This window comes from Podarcis tiliguerta (genome assembly GCF_965153285.1).
Source record: "Podarcis tiliguerta genome assembly, chromosome: 14".
Lineage (NCBI taxonomy): Eukaryota > Metazoa > Chordata > Lepidosauria > Squamata > Lacertidae > Podarcis > Podarcis tiliguerta.
Window position 1 is genome coordinate 52,619,214 of NC_139547.1, and position 17,392 is coordinate 52,636,605.

General features: G+C 50.8%; 2 protein-coding genes and 1 long non-coding RNA gene across 3 annotated transcripts in view; 2 read left to right on the forward strand and 1 right to left on the reverse strand.

Annotated features, from left to right (window-relative positions):
• LOC310664603 overlaps nt 1–17,392 on the forward strand; it is a 404,468-nt gene that overhangs the window by 222,920 nt on the left and 164,156 nt on the right. The window lies entirely within an intron of this gene.
• FSCN1 (fascin actin-bundling protein 1) overlaps nt 1–17,392 on the forward strand; it is a 333,406-nt gene that overhangs the window by 45,074 nt on the left and 270,940 nt on the right. The window lies entirely within an intron of this gene.
• RNF216 (ring finger protein 216) overlaps nt 1,985–17,392 on the reverse strand; it is an 81,886-nt gene continuing 66,478 nt past the window's right edge. The window contains exons 16-17 of the mRNA XM_083413415.1: nt 9,510–9,579; nt 1,985–8,272 (exon numbers count right to left, since the gene is read on the reverse strand). Of these exons, the coding sequence (XP_083269541.1) occupies nt 7,947–8,272; nt 9,510–9,579 (396 nt within the window). The 3' untranslated portion in view covers nt 1,985–7,946. The remainder of the gene's footprint in view (nt 8,273–9,509; nt 9,580–17,392) is intronic.

Sequence of the window (17,392 nt, forward strand, 5' to 3'; positions counted from 1 at the left end):
TTTGGTCCCCTTTTGCTGGCAGGATCGTGAGATCCAAAGCAGTTCAGTGTTACCTGCAAATGCAAGGAAACCTGGTCTCAGGGGTAGCCTTAAAACAAACTCTGCTCAAACCCAGCTGAGCTCAACAGGGCTTGCTTGAGAGTAGACAGGCTTGCCCCATTGGAGAGTAATTGCTGGTTCCATAAGCAATTCCAGCCATCTCAGCTGCTGCACGAATTAACGTTCATGGACGGCCCTTCCACTGGGCTGAGGCAGCCTTCCGAAATACTGCGTTTATGTTCTAAATGTGCAGCTGGACAAAGGTTTTGTGCAGTGTCAGAAAAGTGCAGTGTGAAGCAAGTTGTTGTTTTTTGCAGTTGGGCATGTGGAGTTTCTAAGGAACTGGGCTGTGTCAATAACAGAAATAAGGTGAGGAAAAGAATGTTAAAAATGAAGATGAAGGCTGGTTCCTTTCATATCTCCCTATCCTGGCCAGGCAAGGGGGGGGGGCCTTTGCCCTCTTCACCTCCCCAGCACTCAGTTCATGGAGTTTCCATCTCGCCCCCCCCACCCCCTTTTCCAAGGCAGCCAACTGAACTCTGGCCCTCTTCTCTTGAAGAGGGGAAGGGTCTCTGACCATGGAGAGGGGCCGCCTGACGCTTTGATGCTGCAAGGAAGGAGGGAGGGGGACACCTTGGCTCTGAATAGCAGCTTGGGGGGGGGGCTTGGCTTGTCCTCCCTCCTCTTTTCCCTTCACCTCCCCCACCCCCACCTCCTTTATTTGAAGAGGTCAGGGAGAGACAGGCAGGAAGAAAGACAGCAGCCCCCAACCCCCTGCCCTGCTTGGGCCCAGACAGGCCTTTCTCCTCCACACAAAGGAAACGCTTTCTGCAGCAGTCGAGGCTCCAGCAACCCACAGATCAGTCTAAAACTGACACGGGGGGGGGGGGGAATGTGTGCCACTCCTGTTAAGAGGAAGGAGCAACAGAGCTGTCCATTTTCAAATCAATTTGCAAATTAAAACACAAAAGCCTCCGTGAAAATTCATAGAGTTCCTCCTGATACGCAGATCTGTTTGCAACTGTCATTTTTGCTTATTTGAACAAACCTGGTACAGTTGGGGTCTCGCTTCCTCGTTTGAAGAGACGCTCGAGGAAATCAAAACAGGGCTGATGGAGGAGAGACCCTGAAATAAGCTCTCTCCAGTCATATTATGCAGAGGATCAGGCTGTCAAAGAGTGGAAGGCAAGGTGGGATTGGGGGTGGGGTGGCTGACGGGGGTGGGGGGGTGCAGGATGCTCCTGCCCTTTAAGCTAATCTTGCTGGATGTGCCCGTCACTCATCCACACACACAGCTGCACATCCATTTAATGGGGGCAGATCTCGGCCACCTTACAAGCTATTGCTCTTTAGCCTACACTGGCAAACCAAGGCGAGTGAGCAGATCCCTGGCCCTCTCCAATCCTTGCGAAGGAGGGTGTATCAGAATTCCCCACCTGGTGAGGCAGGGGAGAAAGAGATTTGCCTTTAAAAATGAATAATCTAACCCTCCAAATGACATGAATTGCATCCACATGGAGAGATTTCAGTGCTGGGAGCTGGGGATATAGGACTGGTGTTTAGGGATGGAATCAGAAGAACTCTACACTGCAAACACCCTGGTTATTATGGTTATATTATGGGTATCTTCTGCAACACATTGGCACACTGATAGTGCATCCATGGCAGATTTATCCTGCTTTAGCTTGTTCCACTACGGTATTGTTGCTCTCCAGAGGAGTCATGGCAAGAGGAAATCAGGACGAAAATAACCCAGAACATTTCCCGTAGAAGAAGCTACAGGATTTCAGAGGAAGAGTCTCTTGGATCAGACCAAGGCCCACCTTGTCCAGAGTCTTGTTCTTGCAGTGGCTGTTCAGACGTTTTGCCACCTGTAACCACAAACAACAAAAGGTGTGGAGGAAACCAGAAGCCAGGTTGGGGGGGGAAAGAAACAGCCACCCAATGAGAGTGCACAAGGTTGTTGTTTTAATTACAAAAAATTCAAATTACAATATAATACAGAGACTTTTTACACAGAATATTAGAACGGTTTCCTACCAGAAGGTAAAGAAAAAATATTCTTTTTTCCTTTCTTTATTAATAAACCACTTATTCGTTTTTAAGCTATTGTTATACAAAGTTGCAGGACATGCACAATTTTCCCTCAACGGGGTTTGCTCTTTTTTTCCCATTTCTTGTCTTTTTTTTTTTGCGAAGTGCAAATACTAGATTTCTCTCTCCACCTTTTAAGGCAAGTTAAATGCGACACTGCAAATTTGATAATAGAAAGTACCTGTTAAAATGTCAAGCTTGGGGTGTACAAAACACACACTTCCCTGTGTCTACCCGTAAAGAGAGATGAACTTTAATTTTAAAAAAAAAGCCACAAAGGAAAATGCAAATACAAAAGAAGAGAGGAGGCCGTGAGAACCTGGAGCCCACAGGGGCATGTTGACAGCAGCCTTTGCTAACTGCTGCCCAGCCAGATGTTTTGCACTACAATGCGCAGCCAGGAGGGCCATATTGTATACTCACCACAGCTGTACTAGCTGGGGCTGGTGGGAGTTGTAGCGCAGAACAACTGGAGGGCGCCCTGTCCAGGAAGCCTGGCTCAAGCTCAAGGGACTTCAATGTTACCCATGCTAAACCATCCTGGTTCGCAGGACGTTTCCGGGCGGACCTCTTCAGGCTATTTTTTAAAAATCCCCCTATGCAGGAAAATAACGCGGCAGGGGAAGTGGCCAGACCAGAATCCTTGAGCTTGCTAGCTTTATGCGTGCAAGGATTTTTTGTAAAAAAAAATGAGCAGAGAGGCGTTCTGTCATGAGAGGCCTCACCTGCATGGCCAGGTGGTGCGGCCTGGACTGAAGCACAGCACTGCGGTGAGAGGCCGGCCTTCACGCTACGTCACAGCACGGGGGCAACGCTCTCCCATGTCAGACACACAGGTCTGGTAAAGTTTCCCTGGCTGAAGTTCAGAAAAGCCCTCACAAAGAGACGATGCTCTCCCCGTGCGAAACTTGGAAAAGGAAACCAACATATATCCGAAGTTAAGATTCATCCTGGAATAACTGCAAGAAAGGAAATCCTCTTCCCTGCAGATGGCTGCCCTTTCTCCCCAACGTGGTGTTCTTAACGCGGAAAGGGACCGAGGACCAAAATCCGCTTTGAGGGATGGGGTGGCTCATTGTTTAGGACGAAGTCGCGCAACCCCAAACAAGAAGTAGCAAAGAGATAGGGTGAAATGCTCAAGGGGACGCTTCCATGGGGGGGGGGGGGAAGAGGCAATTGAACAAGGCTGTTCAAGAAGTGCCAGGAGCTGGACCTTGGCATCTCTGTTCACGATCATAGGCTAAGGAGGTCTTTGCTTCAGGCTTACACATCAAAATGAGCAAGGCCAAAAATCATTTTTTAAGTCAGTATGGACCCCCAGGAGGTTTTCTCCGTTGCTCGTGGGCAGGCAAAGAATGAGGAAAGAGTGTTGCAGTTTCAGATGTAGTAAAAAAGGCACCGTCTTTGCAGTCAAAATGCCTCGATTTCCCAAGAGGTGGATTATCCCCGCTTAAAGAATTATTTTACTCACGAGCACCAGAATGATGGGAGGCAGAGGCGAAGGAGCCATTCAGCTTGGGCGGGTATCTTTCTTCAGTATTTTGTCTATGCAAAGAGGAGGACCCCTGGCCAAATAAAAAACCTCACTGAAAGGGGCACCAAGTGGGGATGGGGTGGGGGGTGGAGGAATAGGCCACCCCATCCATGCTAAATGGCTTTTGAAATCCACTGGATATGAAGACCAGCAACAGCTGAGCTTCCAATCTCTGGCTAACAGGAGCTGCCGCCACCCAAGTCTCCATCTCTACAGGAAGCAGCCTGAAATGAATGGACGCTATGAACTAGAGCCAGCACAGAAAATGGGGAGATGGTGAAGGGCCAAGGGCCTCACGGGTCCAGCAAACTGCAATGAAAGGTCTCCAGTCGTACTAAGGCAACAGCAGCCAGCTTTAACTGCTCCTCTGCCTGCTCCCAACTACATTCACTCAAGTACAAACATCCACAAAGACCTTCCAAAATGCTACGGCTTAGAGATAACAAACGGTAAACTTCATGTGAGCTGGTCAAAGCAAAGGGGAAGAGAGCACAGTAGCCTAACAACAGGGAAACGCTATTGTTAAGACCTGCTTCTGGTGTGCAAGGCCCTGATTGGTCAGCGTTAGGAAGGCTCTAACCATCTTGGTAAAGGCACCCAGGGCCCTTGCACATGCCAGGGCGATTCTGCAGCCTAGGTTGGCAAAAAGGTCAAGCTCCTTGCCGGACGTTGAGCTTTGCCTCTGAGCACTGGCCACTCTGGGGGGCCCCACACTCTGCACAGCCAAGACAACCACTGTGAGCGCATCAGAATTCCCCAAGACAAAAAGGGATGCAAGGTCCTCGCCCAAATCTTTAAACACACATGGACACAGCTTCAGGATGTCCTGGCACAACTGTCCATGTGCACATGAATGGGCCGGTAGGCAGGAAGGCCACCCGAGCTTCAACTGGGGAACGCTGCCTCCCCAGGGAAATTGTGCCTGCTGCAGAGAATGTAGACCTGGCCCAGAGCACCGAGCGCGCAGGAGCCTCTCCTCCCAGCGAGACCCACGGAAGGGGAGCCAAAGTGACTGGGGGAAGATTCAATGCCTCTGGGCTTTAGTCCTCATGAACACTGCAGAAGCAATCCTGGAAAGGCAGTGCCAATGGGCAAAGTGGGAGCGAAGCACCAACACCCAGCGCTTTCAGAAGCAGCTTCTCTTATCAATTAAACCGCAGGATGGCACCCACAGGCCACCTCTCTGTCTACAGCTGTGATACAAGAGGGGTTTCTTTCATGCATAGCTGGTTGCCGCATGCACTCACACACGCCCAACGCTTTCAAAAATATCGCCAGCGGTCCTTCCTCCCATCCTTTGTTTCCTGACAGCTAGCCCTGCTGAGGTTGCTTTCCTCCAAACACAGCACCACCTGCATGTCCGGCAATTGCTACATCAAATAATCTTTTGTTTTAAAGTTAAGGTGCTAATGTCAAAACCTGAAGAGAAATCAGCCACAGAGCACTTGGCCAGCTGTATCATGACACCTTTTAAGAATCACTGAACAGGAGCAGCAGCGTCGACAAACAGCATGATTTTAAACTACGGCAAACATGGAACAGTCAACGCAACGGAACTTTTAAGCCAACAGGTTACCCAGAGCAAACTTGGAATGCAGGTATTGCCAGATTCATCCGCAGCACGCGCATGCACCGCTCCCTGCACACCTGTCCTACAGGCAGTTGTTCTCTCTCTGCAGCAAAGGAGTCATTGGTTCACTTTTGTTACACACTCCCTCAGCTATTCCCAACCTGATGCCCTCCAGATGTTATAGACTCAGGCCCCCAGCCAGCCTGGCCAATGATCAGGCGAGGCTGGAGTTGCAGTCTAGGAGGGCACCAAATAAAATGAGTGGGAGGGACTGAAACAGATCAGTTTCCAAATAAACAGGTGGTGGTGCCTGGGTACGTATTGCAAGGGAAGAGGGGAGGGCAGGAGGCAACAGCGTCCCCACGGCTATTGGGAGAATTGTTTTGGTTGCCTCTCAGGGTTTAAGGTTTGCCCGTTTTCAGTGCCCTGGTGGAGCTCATGCAGGGAGCTCCCAAATCCATGAGCACCCTTCCAGTCAAGGGGGAGGGGGGCCAACATAGGAAGAGAGGGGAAAGGGGGGAGCTGCCATATTTGGCTTTGTCTGTGGCCCATAGTCCCAGGACTACGAAGGTCAAAAGGCAAAGTCGGGGGAGAGAAGAGCCCAGCTCAGAATGGGTCCCACGCCCCCACTCCACCCCAAAGATGCTTTATCGTAATACTTCTAAAAGGAAAGCAGACCCAGAGTTTCAAAGAGTAAGTGCGAAATGTATTTATTATTAAGCAAAAGGGTGGTTGGAAATTCTTCTCCATTGGAGTTATTTTCTGTAAGTTGCTCATAATCCTAGCAAATGAGAGCATCCATGTTCATAGCTCTGCGGGGGGGAAACTGTTTCAAATGGCTGGCGTTAAGTCAGGCGGACAGGATGTGATCCAGTGCTCATTCCTGCCGCACAGAAGCCTTAGAGTGGGGATGGACCTGGCGTGTCGTTGTGCGCGAAGTGGTCCGTATCTGGCAACAGAGACCCCTCCTTGAAGCAGAGGCAGGACTGCAGAGCTCTGGAGTTCCGCAGGTCATGCAGAAGGTCAGATCACTCCACAGAAGTGCTCAGGCACATGGGAGCCTTTGAAGGCCAGGCTGCAACCGGCTGTGCATTTGCCGGCACTGGTACAAAACAGCCCTTAAGCCAAGGGTGGGGAATCCATGGTGGTCCTCCGGAAGCTGCTGGACTACAACTCCCATCATCCCTCTGGGCATGGGAGCTGGAGACCAACAAACCCTCTTCCAGCCCTGCCTGGAATAATCCAAATGGAAAGCTTCAGGCTGAAGGTTTCCACAGCCGAGTGCGGTGGGTCAGCGGCTCAAGAGTCCAAGGAAGCCTTTGCACATACGCAGAGTGCCCAGGAGCGCTTGGGTCATGATTGCCCTGTCCCAATTAACGAGGGCTCCACTGGCCTCGGGCAGCTCCATGTATGCGGGAGCAACTCTGCAATCTTCTGGGAGCTGGAAATGCCTTCCAAGTGCGCAGGGGGAATTCCTTGACCTCCAAGCCTGCAAGATGGCCCAGAGTGCTTCAGACCACAACTAGACAAGTCAACGAGCAGGTACTCCCAACATGCAGAAGACCCTGAACAGCAAAGCACACCGACCACAACAACAGAGGAGGCAGAGGCTCGCCTGTGAAGCCAGCCGACGCTCACCCGGTTCCAGACACGTCACCACCCCCACCGCCCTCCCGGCAGCTGTACCAGGATTCAACCCACAAGGCTTTCCATGTGCAATGCAAAGCCCAGCAGGAAGCAGCCACAGGGGCAACGCACCCCAAAGCCATAGCACTGCTAAGTCAGAGGCCCAGCACCAGAGGTTTGGCTCACACACTTGAGAACTGTTCCAGCCACGGAAGCTGCGTTTATTTCAAACAGATGCGGTCTCACGTTACATTGAGCTGAGTGACAGCAAGTCTTCAGTTTGGCACCTCGGAAGAATCAGAGGCCTCTGCTATCCCTTTGAAAAGCCCGACCCACCAACACACTGAGCCTGGGAAGGCTGGGTTGCAGCCAACGCGAGTCCTGCTCAGAGTGGAGCCATTGAACTTCACGGACACGGCCAACTTAGGCTCACTGGTTTCAACGGGTCTACTCTTGAGTAGGACTTAGTTGGCTGCAACCCGCCGCCTGACTCCTGTGCCAAAGGCACAAGATGGTTGTGGTGGGAAGAGCTCTGTTGGGGTTTCTTCCTGACCTGAGGGCCACAGAAGCTGCCAATCTGGTGTTTGCACAGCCTCTGCCAACTTCTGCTTGCCTCCTCGGTGGTTTCCCATCAATGGTTTCATTTGCCCGTCAACCACACCGGTCAAAATCTGTAGCTGGCCGGAGCTGAACCTCCTACCTGATTCTTTCCCACTCTCAGCGCCGTTTGGGCAGGCAAGAGAAACTGTGGTTTTGGCACGTGGGTCCGAGTCGTCGCTGCCTCTTGCCAAACAGGCCCCGGCACCGCCTGCCTACCTCACTGAGCAGAGAACTTCCTTCCTAGAGGAGCGGCGGAAGCAAAGTGGTGCCAGGGCGAGCCTCCCGTCCCTTCCGCTTCCCGCAAGAGAGACTGGGCAGCAAAGGTGCTGATCTTGCCTTGACCGGAGGGGCGCCCAGGAGCATGTTCAGCGCTTGCAGTCTACTGGGAAAGTGGAGAAGAGAGGAGGGGGTGGGCTGCGTCAGCCAGTGTGTGGACTTTCCCTGCAGAGACTTCCCAGAGTCCTGGCGCCGCCCTGAGCCGGGTCAGAACCGGTGCCGCGGCTGTGGGCCAAAGTGCATAGGGAGGTTGTGCTCCAGCGGCAGGTTGACCTGGGGGAAGTCGTAGTTCACCCGCATGTTGGGCAGGGGGGGCACGTAAGGGGCAGGGATGGGCCCCATGTTGATGTGGCCAATGTTGTTGTAGAGCGGGCGGACGGGGGGCATGTTCAGCGGGTAGGCCGGGTGCACAAACGGGTAAGGGGGCATTTGGTGGTGGAGGTTCTGCGGGACCGGCCTGGGGATGGCTTCGATTCGCGGGATTTTCTCCGCAGGTTTCTCTGCCGGGGGCCCAATCCGCTTGAAACTGTTTTCTAGAGGAGGAAAGAAAGACAACAATGAGGAGGGCAGGTAAAGAGCAGAATCAGCAGTTCAGCTTCAACCTTTAAAGCGATGGGGGGCAGGGAAGGGCCAGCCTGACTCCCCCAGATGTTTATGGACCCCTGGGCCAAAGGCCGTCAGAAGAATCGAGGGGTCCGGCAGCAGCTGGAGGAGAACCAGGCTGGCTCGGATTGAAATCTGTTTGGAAAAATCTTTCTGAGTTATCTAAAAAGTGCAATGATTAACCGAGCAGCAGATTTAAAACTGCATAAATCCTACAGAACTTTTAAAGAACAGCACACCAGATATTCTCCATTTTCTAAGACCGCTGCTATAAGAGATGCGGGCAACTCCCATGCTTCCTGCTTGAGGTCTACGGCTTTTGCGCATGGTGGATTTTAGTCCATCAACTCATGCAATGAGCCAACTTTTTTAAAAAAACAAAAACCAGTTTCCCCCTATGTCACATATATAATTTAAAAAGAAGTAATTTCGGTGAACAGCAAATGTACAGTGGCGCCTTGGTTTGCATACATGTTTTGGATTACAAACACGTCAAACCCGGAAGTGCGTGTCCCGGTTTGCAACCTTTTTTTGGATTACGAATTTTGGAGGCCCCATTGGCGAAAGCACCTCTTTGGGTTACAACCTGTTTTGGTTTACAAACAGACCTCCGGAACGTATTATGGTTGTAAACCAAGGTACCACTGTACTTGCCATTGGAATTCACCTTTCTCAATCCTTTTCTCCAAACGTAACCTTCGGCTAAAACCCCACGGTGGTTGTAATACTCTGCTTTTTCTGCAGAAGACCTGCATGCCACGTACACAGGCCTGGCTGAAACCTGCATGCTGAAACTCAGGCAGTGCAGCTGAGGTTATCCCAGGGTTATAATGTTATGTATTCTTGTGTTTCTATACTTTAAACTGCTCTGCAATCCTCAGATGAAGGGCAGTATAGAAGTTAAATAGATGATGATGATTACTACAGACCCCTTTTGAGGCTACAGAATATCCCTAGGATGCTGAATTGTGCAAACACCGCCAGCTCATTTTCATCTAAAGTTTGCAAGATCAACCAATAGGCAGACAACCGACCAGCCAAGTTTGTCTTGTGTGGGTAATCATGGGGCTTAGGCAGAAAGTGCTTTTTGGAATTGGGGCTGCTCTGTTCTCCAGGGACCCCCATCGACCTCTGCCTGTTAAGGGGGGAGGGGGAGACACCACCCACCTCCGTTTTTCCTCTTTTGCTCCTCTTCAGCTTCCTTCTGAATCTCCTGGATTATCTTCTCGTCATCCTCCTAGAAAGGACAGAAACAAACAAAAGCGTCAGCCAGGCTGTTTTCTCTCAACGCCCAGACAGACGAAGAAGGAAAATCGAATTTCTGTGCTGAAATCTGCGGAGAGAAAATCTGAATTCTGCAAATTGTGCAGAAATATGCAAACCCGAGAGACTTCTGTCAGTTTTGCATGCATTTATTCTGCAAAAGTGTGTTGCTGTTTATGTATTTTCCCTGGCTATTATTAGAAATCTTGCTCGGCGACCGCATCTGGTTCTCGAGATCACCCCGGACACTTTGAGGCCTGAGGGCCAGGGCCTTATTCGAAGAAAAGGAGACGGAGGTTTGCAGGAATCTGAATTTGGTAAGCAGCGAATAACCACTTCCTGTGGAAACTGAGCACCATTTCAGCCAGCCGGGTCGCTCTAAGCCCCGGCTGCCACGAAAAAGAGGTTCAGGCGGACGCCTCTCCAGCGCTGCGGGTGCAGACGGCCGGCTGTGCAGCCAAACACCTTCAGCAACATCTTGGACTGTATTTGAAACTGGGGGGGGGGGGGGGCAAGCAGCAGGTGCACGGCCACACTGCTGACAACTTGCTGTGCGCTTGCACGAATCCTCACCCACACCGTGGAGCGTGACTAAGCCGCTTACAGGCAGAACACTGATCCTGCCGCAAAGCTTGCAAGACTGACGAAGCAGATGGCAACAAGCGGCGCCTCCCCCCAGCCCTGCCAAGGAGCAGCTGGAGCGATGCTAATCCTTTAAATGGCATCCAAGCGCGTAATGTTCAGGGGGCAGCTCCAGAGCCCCCCAGCCGGGCTGCCTGGGAGAGGCTGCCTGCCATGGAGGAGGAGGCAGGCCTTGAATAATCAGATTAAGAGGCTCAATCGGAGCAGAGCTAGAAACTCAGGTCTATAAACTAGGCGCCAAATGGCTCCTGAATTCAAGGTTGCGGTCGCCAAAATGGAATGTCTAGTTGCCATTTTGGGACAAGACGGCTTGAAAGCCTCATTTTTCAAATGATGGACTGACTGTGATGGATTCTCAGTTAAACAGTGCAGATGACAACCTTGCGCTAGGTTAAGAAATTAAAAGAAGAAAAGTCACTTGATCTAGGGACATTCCACATCTATATTGGCCTCTTCCAACCTCTTTTTTTAATGGCGGCATGGACCATTCGTAATGGAGGAATATTCTTCACGACTGTGAGCAGGGCAGTGGGGGAAGTGAAGACAAGCGACAACGATTCACTTTGAGTTGTTTGCTGCTCCTGCTCCTGCCACACAGAATTTCTCTGCCTGCTTGCTCAGCTGGCTGGGCAGGGGGCGTCTCCCATCCGCAATGCCTACGACATATGCTGGGAGAAGGGGATTAACCAAGGCAGGCAGGAAACAAAGAGTCCCCACCCTCACTCTGTCCAACGATAGGACCGGCCACAATCGCCAACACTGCTTGCCAGCCTAGACCGCACGCTCTCTCCAAAACGGGGCCATCCGTTCTCCTTTCTTTCCATTCCTCTTCCTCATCCCTCTGCATGTCCCCACATTCCACAGTTCTCAAAAAACCTCAATTTTGGAAGCATGCCCAACGTTACATCTTAAAAATTTATGCAGAGCATAGGATCAGGGGGACAGAAAGTGAGAGAGAGATGTAGACTGCAGGACTAGTCGGAGGGAGAGTCTGGCTGCCTTGCGAGATGCAAAGAACTTCAGCACAGCTTGTTTTCATTTCCCCCTTTTAATCTCTTCCTGTATTCCACCCCCACCCCCACCCCCCGTCCAATGTGGAAAACGCTCTGGATTTGGAGAGCGCCCTGGGACACTCCTGCAAAATGTGCTGTCTTTGCATAACACATGGATGGATGCAGGAGGCTTGCCGGCTTCCAGATTTGAATCTGGTGAAGCCCAGCACATCTCGAAACTCTGCCAAGTTTCCCCGTTCTGCTTTCTGGCGGGAGCAGCTCAGCATCCCACCAGCGAGGAGAAGTCTTCCGTCCAGCAAGGCTGGTGCCCTCACTCCAATTTCTTTCCCGAGTCGGCAGGCTGCCTCCAAAAGGCTTTCCAAAACAGAGGCCCTATGGATCGCTGATAGCAGACAGCCACTCGAGGAAAGCCTTTGCAGCCACGACTCTGACCCAGCACCTGACCCAGTCGTACCGCGCATCTGCTTTACAAGTGGGTAGGTGGCGAACTTCCCACTTTGGGCCACGTGGCCTGATCCTGGATGTGAGAAGGCGCCCCTGAGGCACTAATCCCAGCTGAGAACCGTAATCAAGTTTGGTATTTAAAGGGCAGAGATTTTTTCTCCCACTACAAGCTAACACAGCAAAAGCTGAGAACAAGAGGGCAGCAAAATTGCCAATTACTGTGCTTGTGAAATATCACAGACCAGAGCTCTTCCTTCGTCATGGCCTTTGGCTGTGCTGTTATGGCAGAGGTGCCACAGAAAACTGCATTATTTTTGTTATGCTGCTTCAACAGACTAATGTTGGCGCTACTCTGGAATTAATCCCATCAGTACCACTGGAAGAACAGCAACACAGGACATTTCTCTCTCATACACACACAGAGAGAGAGAGCAGAGCCAGGCAGCTGCTTTCCTCAAATTCCCCTTCCCCCAAATCAGAGAGCAGGATAAGCCCTGCTGGATCTGACTGACTACAAGCCCTAGAAATGTTTTTGTGAGGATAAACCGCGTGGCTCCCTCCTGCCCCTGACCTGCCACTTTGAATTCCTTAGAGAAACGGCGTGATGCAGTGGTGACAGGTAGGAGGCCTGCATCTTGTCAGGTTCTGCTGGAGCAGCACAGAGCAAGTCACCTGGGATTTCGCAGGTGTGACGGGGAGCCAGCTGCAGGCTCAGAGTTGGCGGGGGGGGGGGCGGACTCTGTCAGCTCCCCACCTAAGACACCATGGGGAGAATCCCCAGCTGCAGCCACACTGTATGGTTTTCCTGGAAGCTTGTGGATTTAATAATAATAATAATAATAATAATAATAATAATAATAATATTCTTTTTTTAAAAAAAATATTTATACCCCCCCTACCCGGCCAGAGCCGGGCTCAGGGCAGCTAACATCAGTAAAATTACAGTAAAAACATAATGGGGGGGGGGGGAAGCAATTTAAAATGCAGCCTCGTTTTAAAAGTAGCCCATAGAGCAAAACCATAAGGGGAGGGAAACGTAAGGGTCAGACTGAGTCCAAACCAAAGGCCAGGCAAAACAGCTCTGTCTTGCAGGCCCTGTGGAAAGATGTCAAGTCCCTCAGGGCCCTGGTCTCTTGTGACAGAGCGTTCCACCAAGTTGGGGCCAGTACTGAAAAGGCCCTGGCCCTAGTTGAGACCAATCTAACCACCTTGCGACTTGGGACCTCCAAAATGTTGTTATTTATGGACTGTAAGGTCCTCCATTGGGGCATACCAGGAGAGGCGGCCCCGTAGATTCCCCCCAAACAGCAAGAGAGCTTTGGCCAGCAATGTGATCTTGCCACGTTCTGCCTGAGAGGATCTCCAAGGGGTGAGAAAAAGTGACCGGGCCGTCAGTTTGCTTGAGCAGCAGCACGGAGGCCAAGCCTGCACCTCCCCACCTCATTTCTTAATTCTGCAAACTGCTACGCCTCTGCCCAAATGCTGCTGAAATGTGCCAGTTTCCTGTGCATATTTTCACTTCACATTGCACACTTTCCTGCTCAGCTATTCGTTCTTTTGGCACGTGATCAATGTACAATATGGATTTGCATACTTTAAAGAGAAATTGGGGAAGCCTGGGAGGGGACAAAGGAGCAAAACAGCTGCACACACGGCGGAATTAACACCAGACACATATATAGGGGGCACAGTGAAAATGCCAATGTTTCTGCCTGCTAGGATGCAGAATGAAGGACAGCATTCCTGGCAGAGCTTTATCCCAGCCCAGAAACTGCAACTTAAGAATTCACACAAGTTTTCTTCCCCCTGTAAATTGCCTCTGCCTGAGCATGCCAAAATATAATTGGCTCCCAAGACAGCAGTGCATAAACAAGGCTCAAAAATATGAAAATAGTACTGTATTGTATTCAAAGAACATGGCTAGCAAAAGCTCATGTTTACCATACTCAAGTGGTGTTTATTCTGCTTTGCCCTGGGAATCTGAGCAAAATATTCCATTCTCACCCTTGTTAAGTGTATATTTATTGGACACTGTTTGAACATTTCGTATAATTTACGCCATAAAAAACAAGTTGTGCTTACAGCTAACACTCTACCAGCAAAAACAGGTGAAATAACTTCTACCGGCCAGTTATGCACATGAAGGTTGTGGGTAAATTTCCAGGGGGTGGGGGCTGCAATTGCTTTCCCCAAGAACGCTGAATTCAGTGGGCGGGATTGGAAAAGGCTAAGAGGCTGAAAGAGATTTTCAGCCCGTGTTCTGTCTTCTGCTATCACACACACAAATGCATTACACTTTTGGGCTTAACAGTATCTTCATTTCCTCTCTCTGTTCTGTGGGTCTTCCTGTTCTTTATGCACTGCAAAAGCAACGGGGACCATGCAAAGAAGCTGCACCAACGATTAACATTCTGCACAGAGTTAAACCCAACCCAGCCCTTGCGGAGAGAAAAGGAGGGACTCTGCACCTTGCATAAATCACGCAAACCAAGCAAATCTGCGTGTGTGTGCTAACGTTGCGTAGTTTAGTCTATAGGTAATGCAGGCTGGTGCCCAGAGCACAATGGCCCTGCTCCTAAGCAACGGGAATTTCATTTAGCAACTGTCTGTCTGCTGAGATGTCATTAAGTGTTGCCCACAATGAAAATGGAAGGAATCCTGAATGCCGAGTCAGCCTCCCCTCCCTCCATTTACGGAACAACTGCACCGCTGATGGAAATGTTTTATCATTTTTATAATTTGTAAATATGGTTGCATTGTTTTTAGAGCTTACGGGAACCATTTTATTGGTTTTAGAACTTGTGCTTTATTTTGCTTTTACCTTCTCCGCCGCTTCAATGGCTTTATGCTACTTAAAGATCCCTTTAAATCGGTTAAATAATCTGTTCACCGAAATGCATTACCACCATTCTATTGATTATCCCCTTTTAACCAACTCGGTAGCGGAAGCTACTGGAGTGAGGGATGTGGTTGGTGTCTTGGTGGTGTCAGGAGGGCTGGTCTCTTCTCGGAGCTGCATGTGGAACTGGGATGCTACACCCCCCCCCCCGGCAAAGCTCACCCCAGAGGGTGGGGCATGGGATGTGCTCCCCCCCTTGCAGGAAATTGGGTGCATGCTGCTGGATCACTGCACTCCTTTCCGCTGGAGTGGAAGGGAAACAAAACGCATCTATTTTTGTTTCCCTGCTTCAGTAGTTCCAGGCGGGCGTCTCTACACACAGCAAGAGCACAGCTAAGCGAAAGAAAACGTGGAGTGTTGGGAAAGGGGAAAAGGGCCAGACAGGAAGGAGACATTATCAACCAGCACAGAGTTCAAAAAATAAAATAAAAAATGCAATCACAGAATATTTCTATAGGGGATTTTTGTCCAGTGCAGCAACATCACCAAAAGATGGGAGGGAGGAGGGAGAGACTGGCTAATTATTTCAGGGTGGAGAAATATTTTTTTGGCATTTTAAAAAGAGTTACTGGGAGCTGGTTTCTCCATTTGCAATGCACCCCCCCCCCATTTTTGAAGAAATATTAATAAAAGGGCTTCCTTTTTCATGCATGTGCAGGCACAGCCGCTCCCAATAAGCTCTGAAATGATTTCATGAGGCAGACACTTCCAGGAGGGGGGAGGGAGGGAGAAGAGCTCCTTTCAAATCATTCCCAGCTTAGTCAGGGAGCGCTTGAGTAACAAGAGGCAAGGCGGGAGGAGGGAGAGAGTACACGGTTGGAATGGAGTCAGCAAGCAGGGCGGGGGGGGGGGGAAGGGGGGGATGAAGCCCCCCGTAGAAGGGAGAGCTCCTACACGGAGGAACAGGCAGCTTGCTCATGGCTGAGAACTAGCAGGGAGATGGACTGCAACCTATGGAAGGCAAGGCAAGCCTCTTTGGGGAAGGAGCTGGCTTAAGTGGCGCGTGGAAACACATTAGTATGTGGCTCTGTGGACTCTTGTGCAGGGCAGCGGAAGCCTTACTGCTGTGCCTTGAACATTGTGCCACAGTGAGAGAAATAAAGAATAAGGAAGGTGCTTGTGGAAGAGAGGTCCGGAGGGTGGCAACACGAGAACGGGGCCTTCTCTGCAGTGGCTCCCCGTCTGTGGAATGCTCTCCCTAGGGAAGTTTGCCTGGCGCCTTCATTACACACCTTTAGGTGCCAGGCAAAAACGTTCCTTTTTAACCAGGTCTTTGGTTGATCCAATTTACATCCTATGCCCTTTTAAAATGTGGCTCTTTTTGTGGGGGCACTATTATTGTTTTTATTTTTATTTTATATATTATTATCTTTTTTGTGAACCGCCCTGAGACCTCTGGGTATAGGGCGGTATATAAATTCAATATGAAATGAAATAAAATGAAATGATGGTGTTGAATGGCCAGAGGGAGCAGACTGGGAGAAGGAGGTGTCGGAAGCTGAAGAGGCCGCAGGGCTTGGTGAGCTGGGAGAGGCTGGGGCAGAGAGAAGTCTAGAATCAAAGACAGAAGCAGAGGGGCTGAGGCAGAGATGAGACAGGTTGCTGGAGAAGCCAGGGAGATCTCCCTACTGCTACTACCTGCTCCCTCCACCCCCACTCCCAGAACCAGAAGAGGTATGAAAAGGGAGAAGCAATGAGAGACAAGACGACAGAGCCGTAGGCTACTGGGGGAGAAGTCAGGGAGCAGTGGGAAGGTGGGAGTCTTCAGTATAGGGCGGTATATAAATTCAATAAATGAATGAATGAAGCACAGAAACTCTAGGTAAAGGTAAAGGTACCCCTGCCTGTACGGGCCAGTCTTGACAGACTCTAGGGTTGTGCGCCCATCTCACTCAAAGAGGCCAAGGGCCAGCGCTGTCCGAAGACACTTCCGGGTCACGTGGCCAGCGTGACATCGCTGCTCTGGCGAGCCAGCGCAGCACACGGAACGCCGTTTACCTTCCCGCTAGTAAGCGGTCCCTATTTATCTACTTGCACTCGGGGGTGCTTTCGAACTGCTAGGTTGGCAGGCGCTGGGACCGAACAACGGGAGCGCACCCCGCCGCGGGGATTCGAACCGCTGACCTCTTGATCGGCAAGTCCTAGGCCCTGAGGCTTTTACCCACAGCGCCAACCGCGTCCCCACTAGAAACTCTAGTGGGTCGCAAAAAGGTGTCAAGAGCTTGCACACAGCAGACCTCTCCCAGATGTGAGGAGGATCCTCCTAGTGCTACCCCTAGGCTCTGCGGGGGTTCGTGGGTAGGACACCCACCATGGATCTCTCTCACTCAGGGACTTTCACTGCAGCAGGTCCAGAGGGGGGGAGGACAGGGATGCTTCCAGTGAGCCCCTGCTGGGAGGTGGGTCCCTGGCAGGTGCCTGGCCATGCTGGCTGTGGTCATTGGTCTTTGGCCATGTCCAAAACAGCCCTTCTGTGAGCGAAAGAGATTGCCTTAGCAGGCAGGCGGATGGATAACTCTGGATTCAGGACTGGGAGTTCCAGCAGGCATGGGAGAGCACTCTCTGCAAACAGAGTGTGGCCCAGAAAACTCTCTCCAGAATCTTAATCGTCCATTGGGGTTCTATTGCAGAAAAACTAAAGAGCTCCATGAAGAGTTAGAAAACTCGCCAGCTTAGTCAATGAATGGGCGATATGCGGGGATGCTGAGCCAGAAGGTGGACTCTGCTTGTTCTCAGAGGCTACTTTGGTCCCAACACATCATTGCAGCAGGAAAAGGAAGGTATTAAAA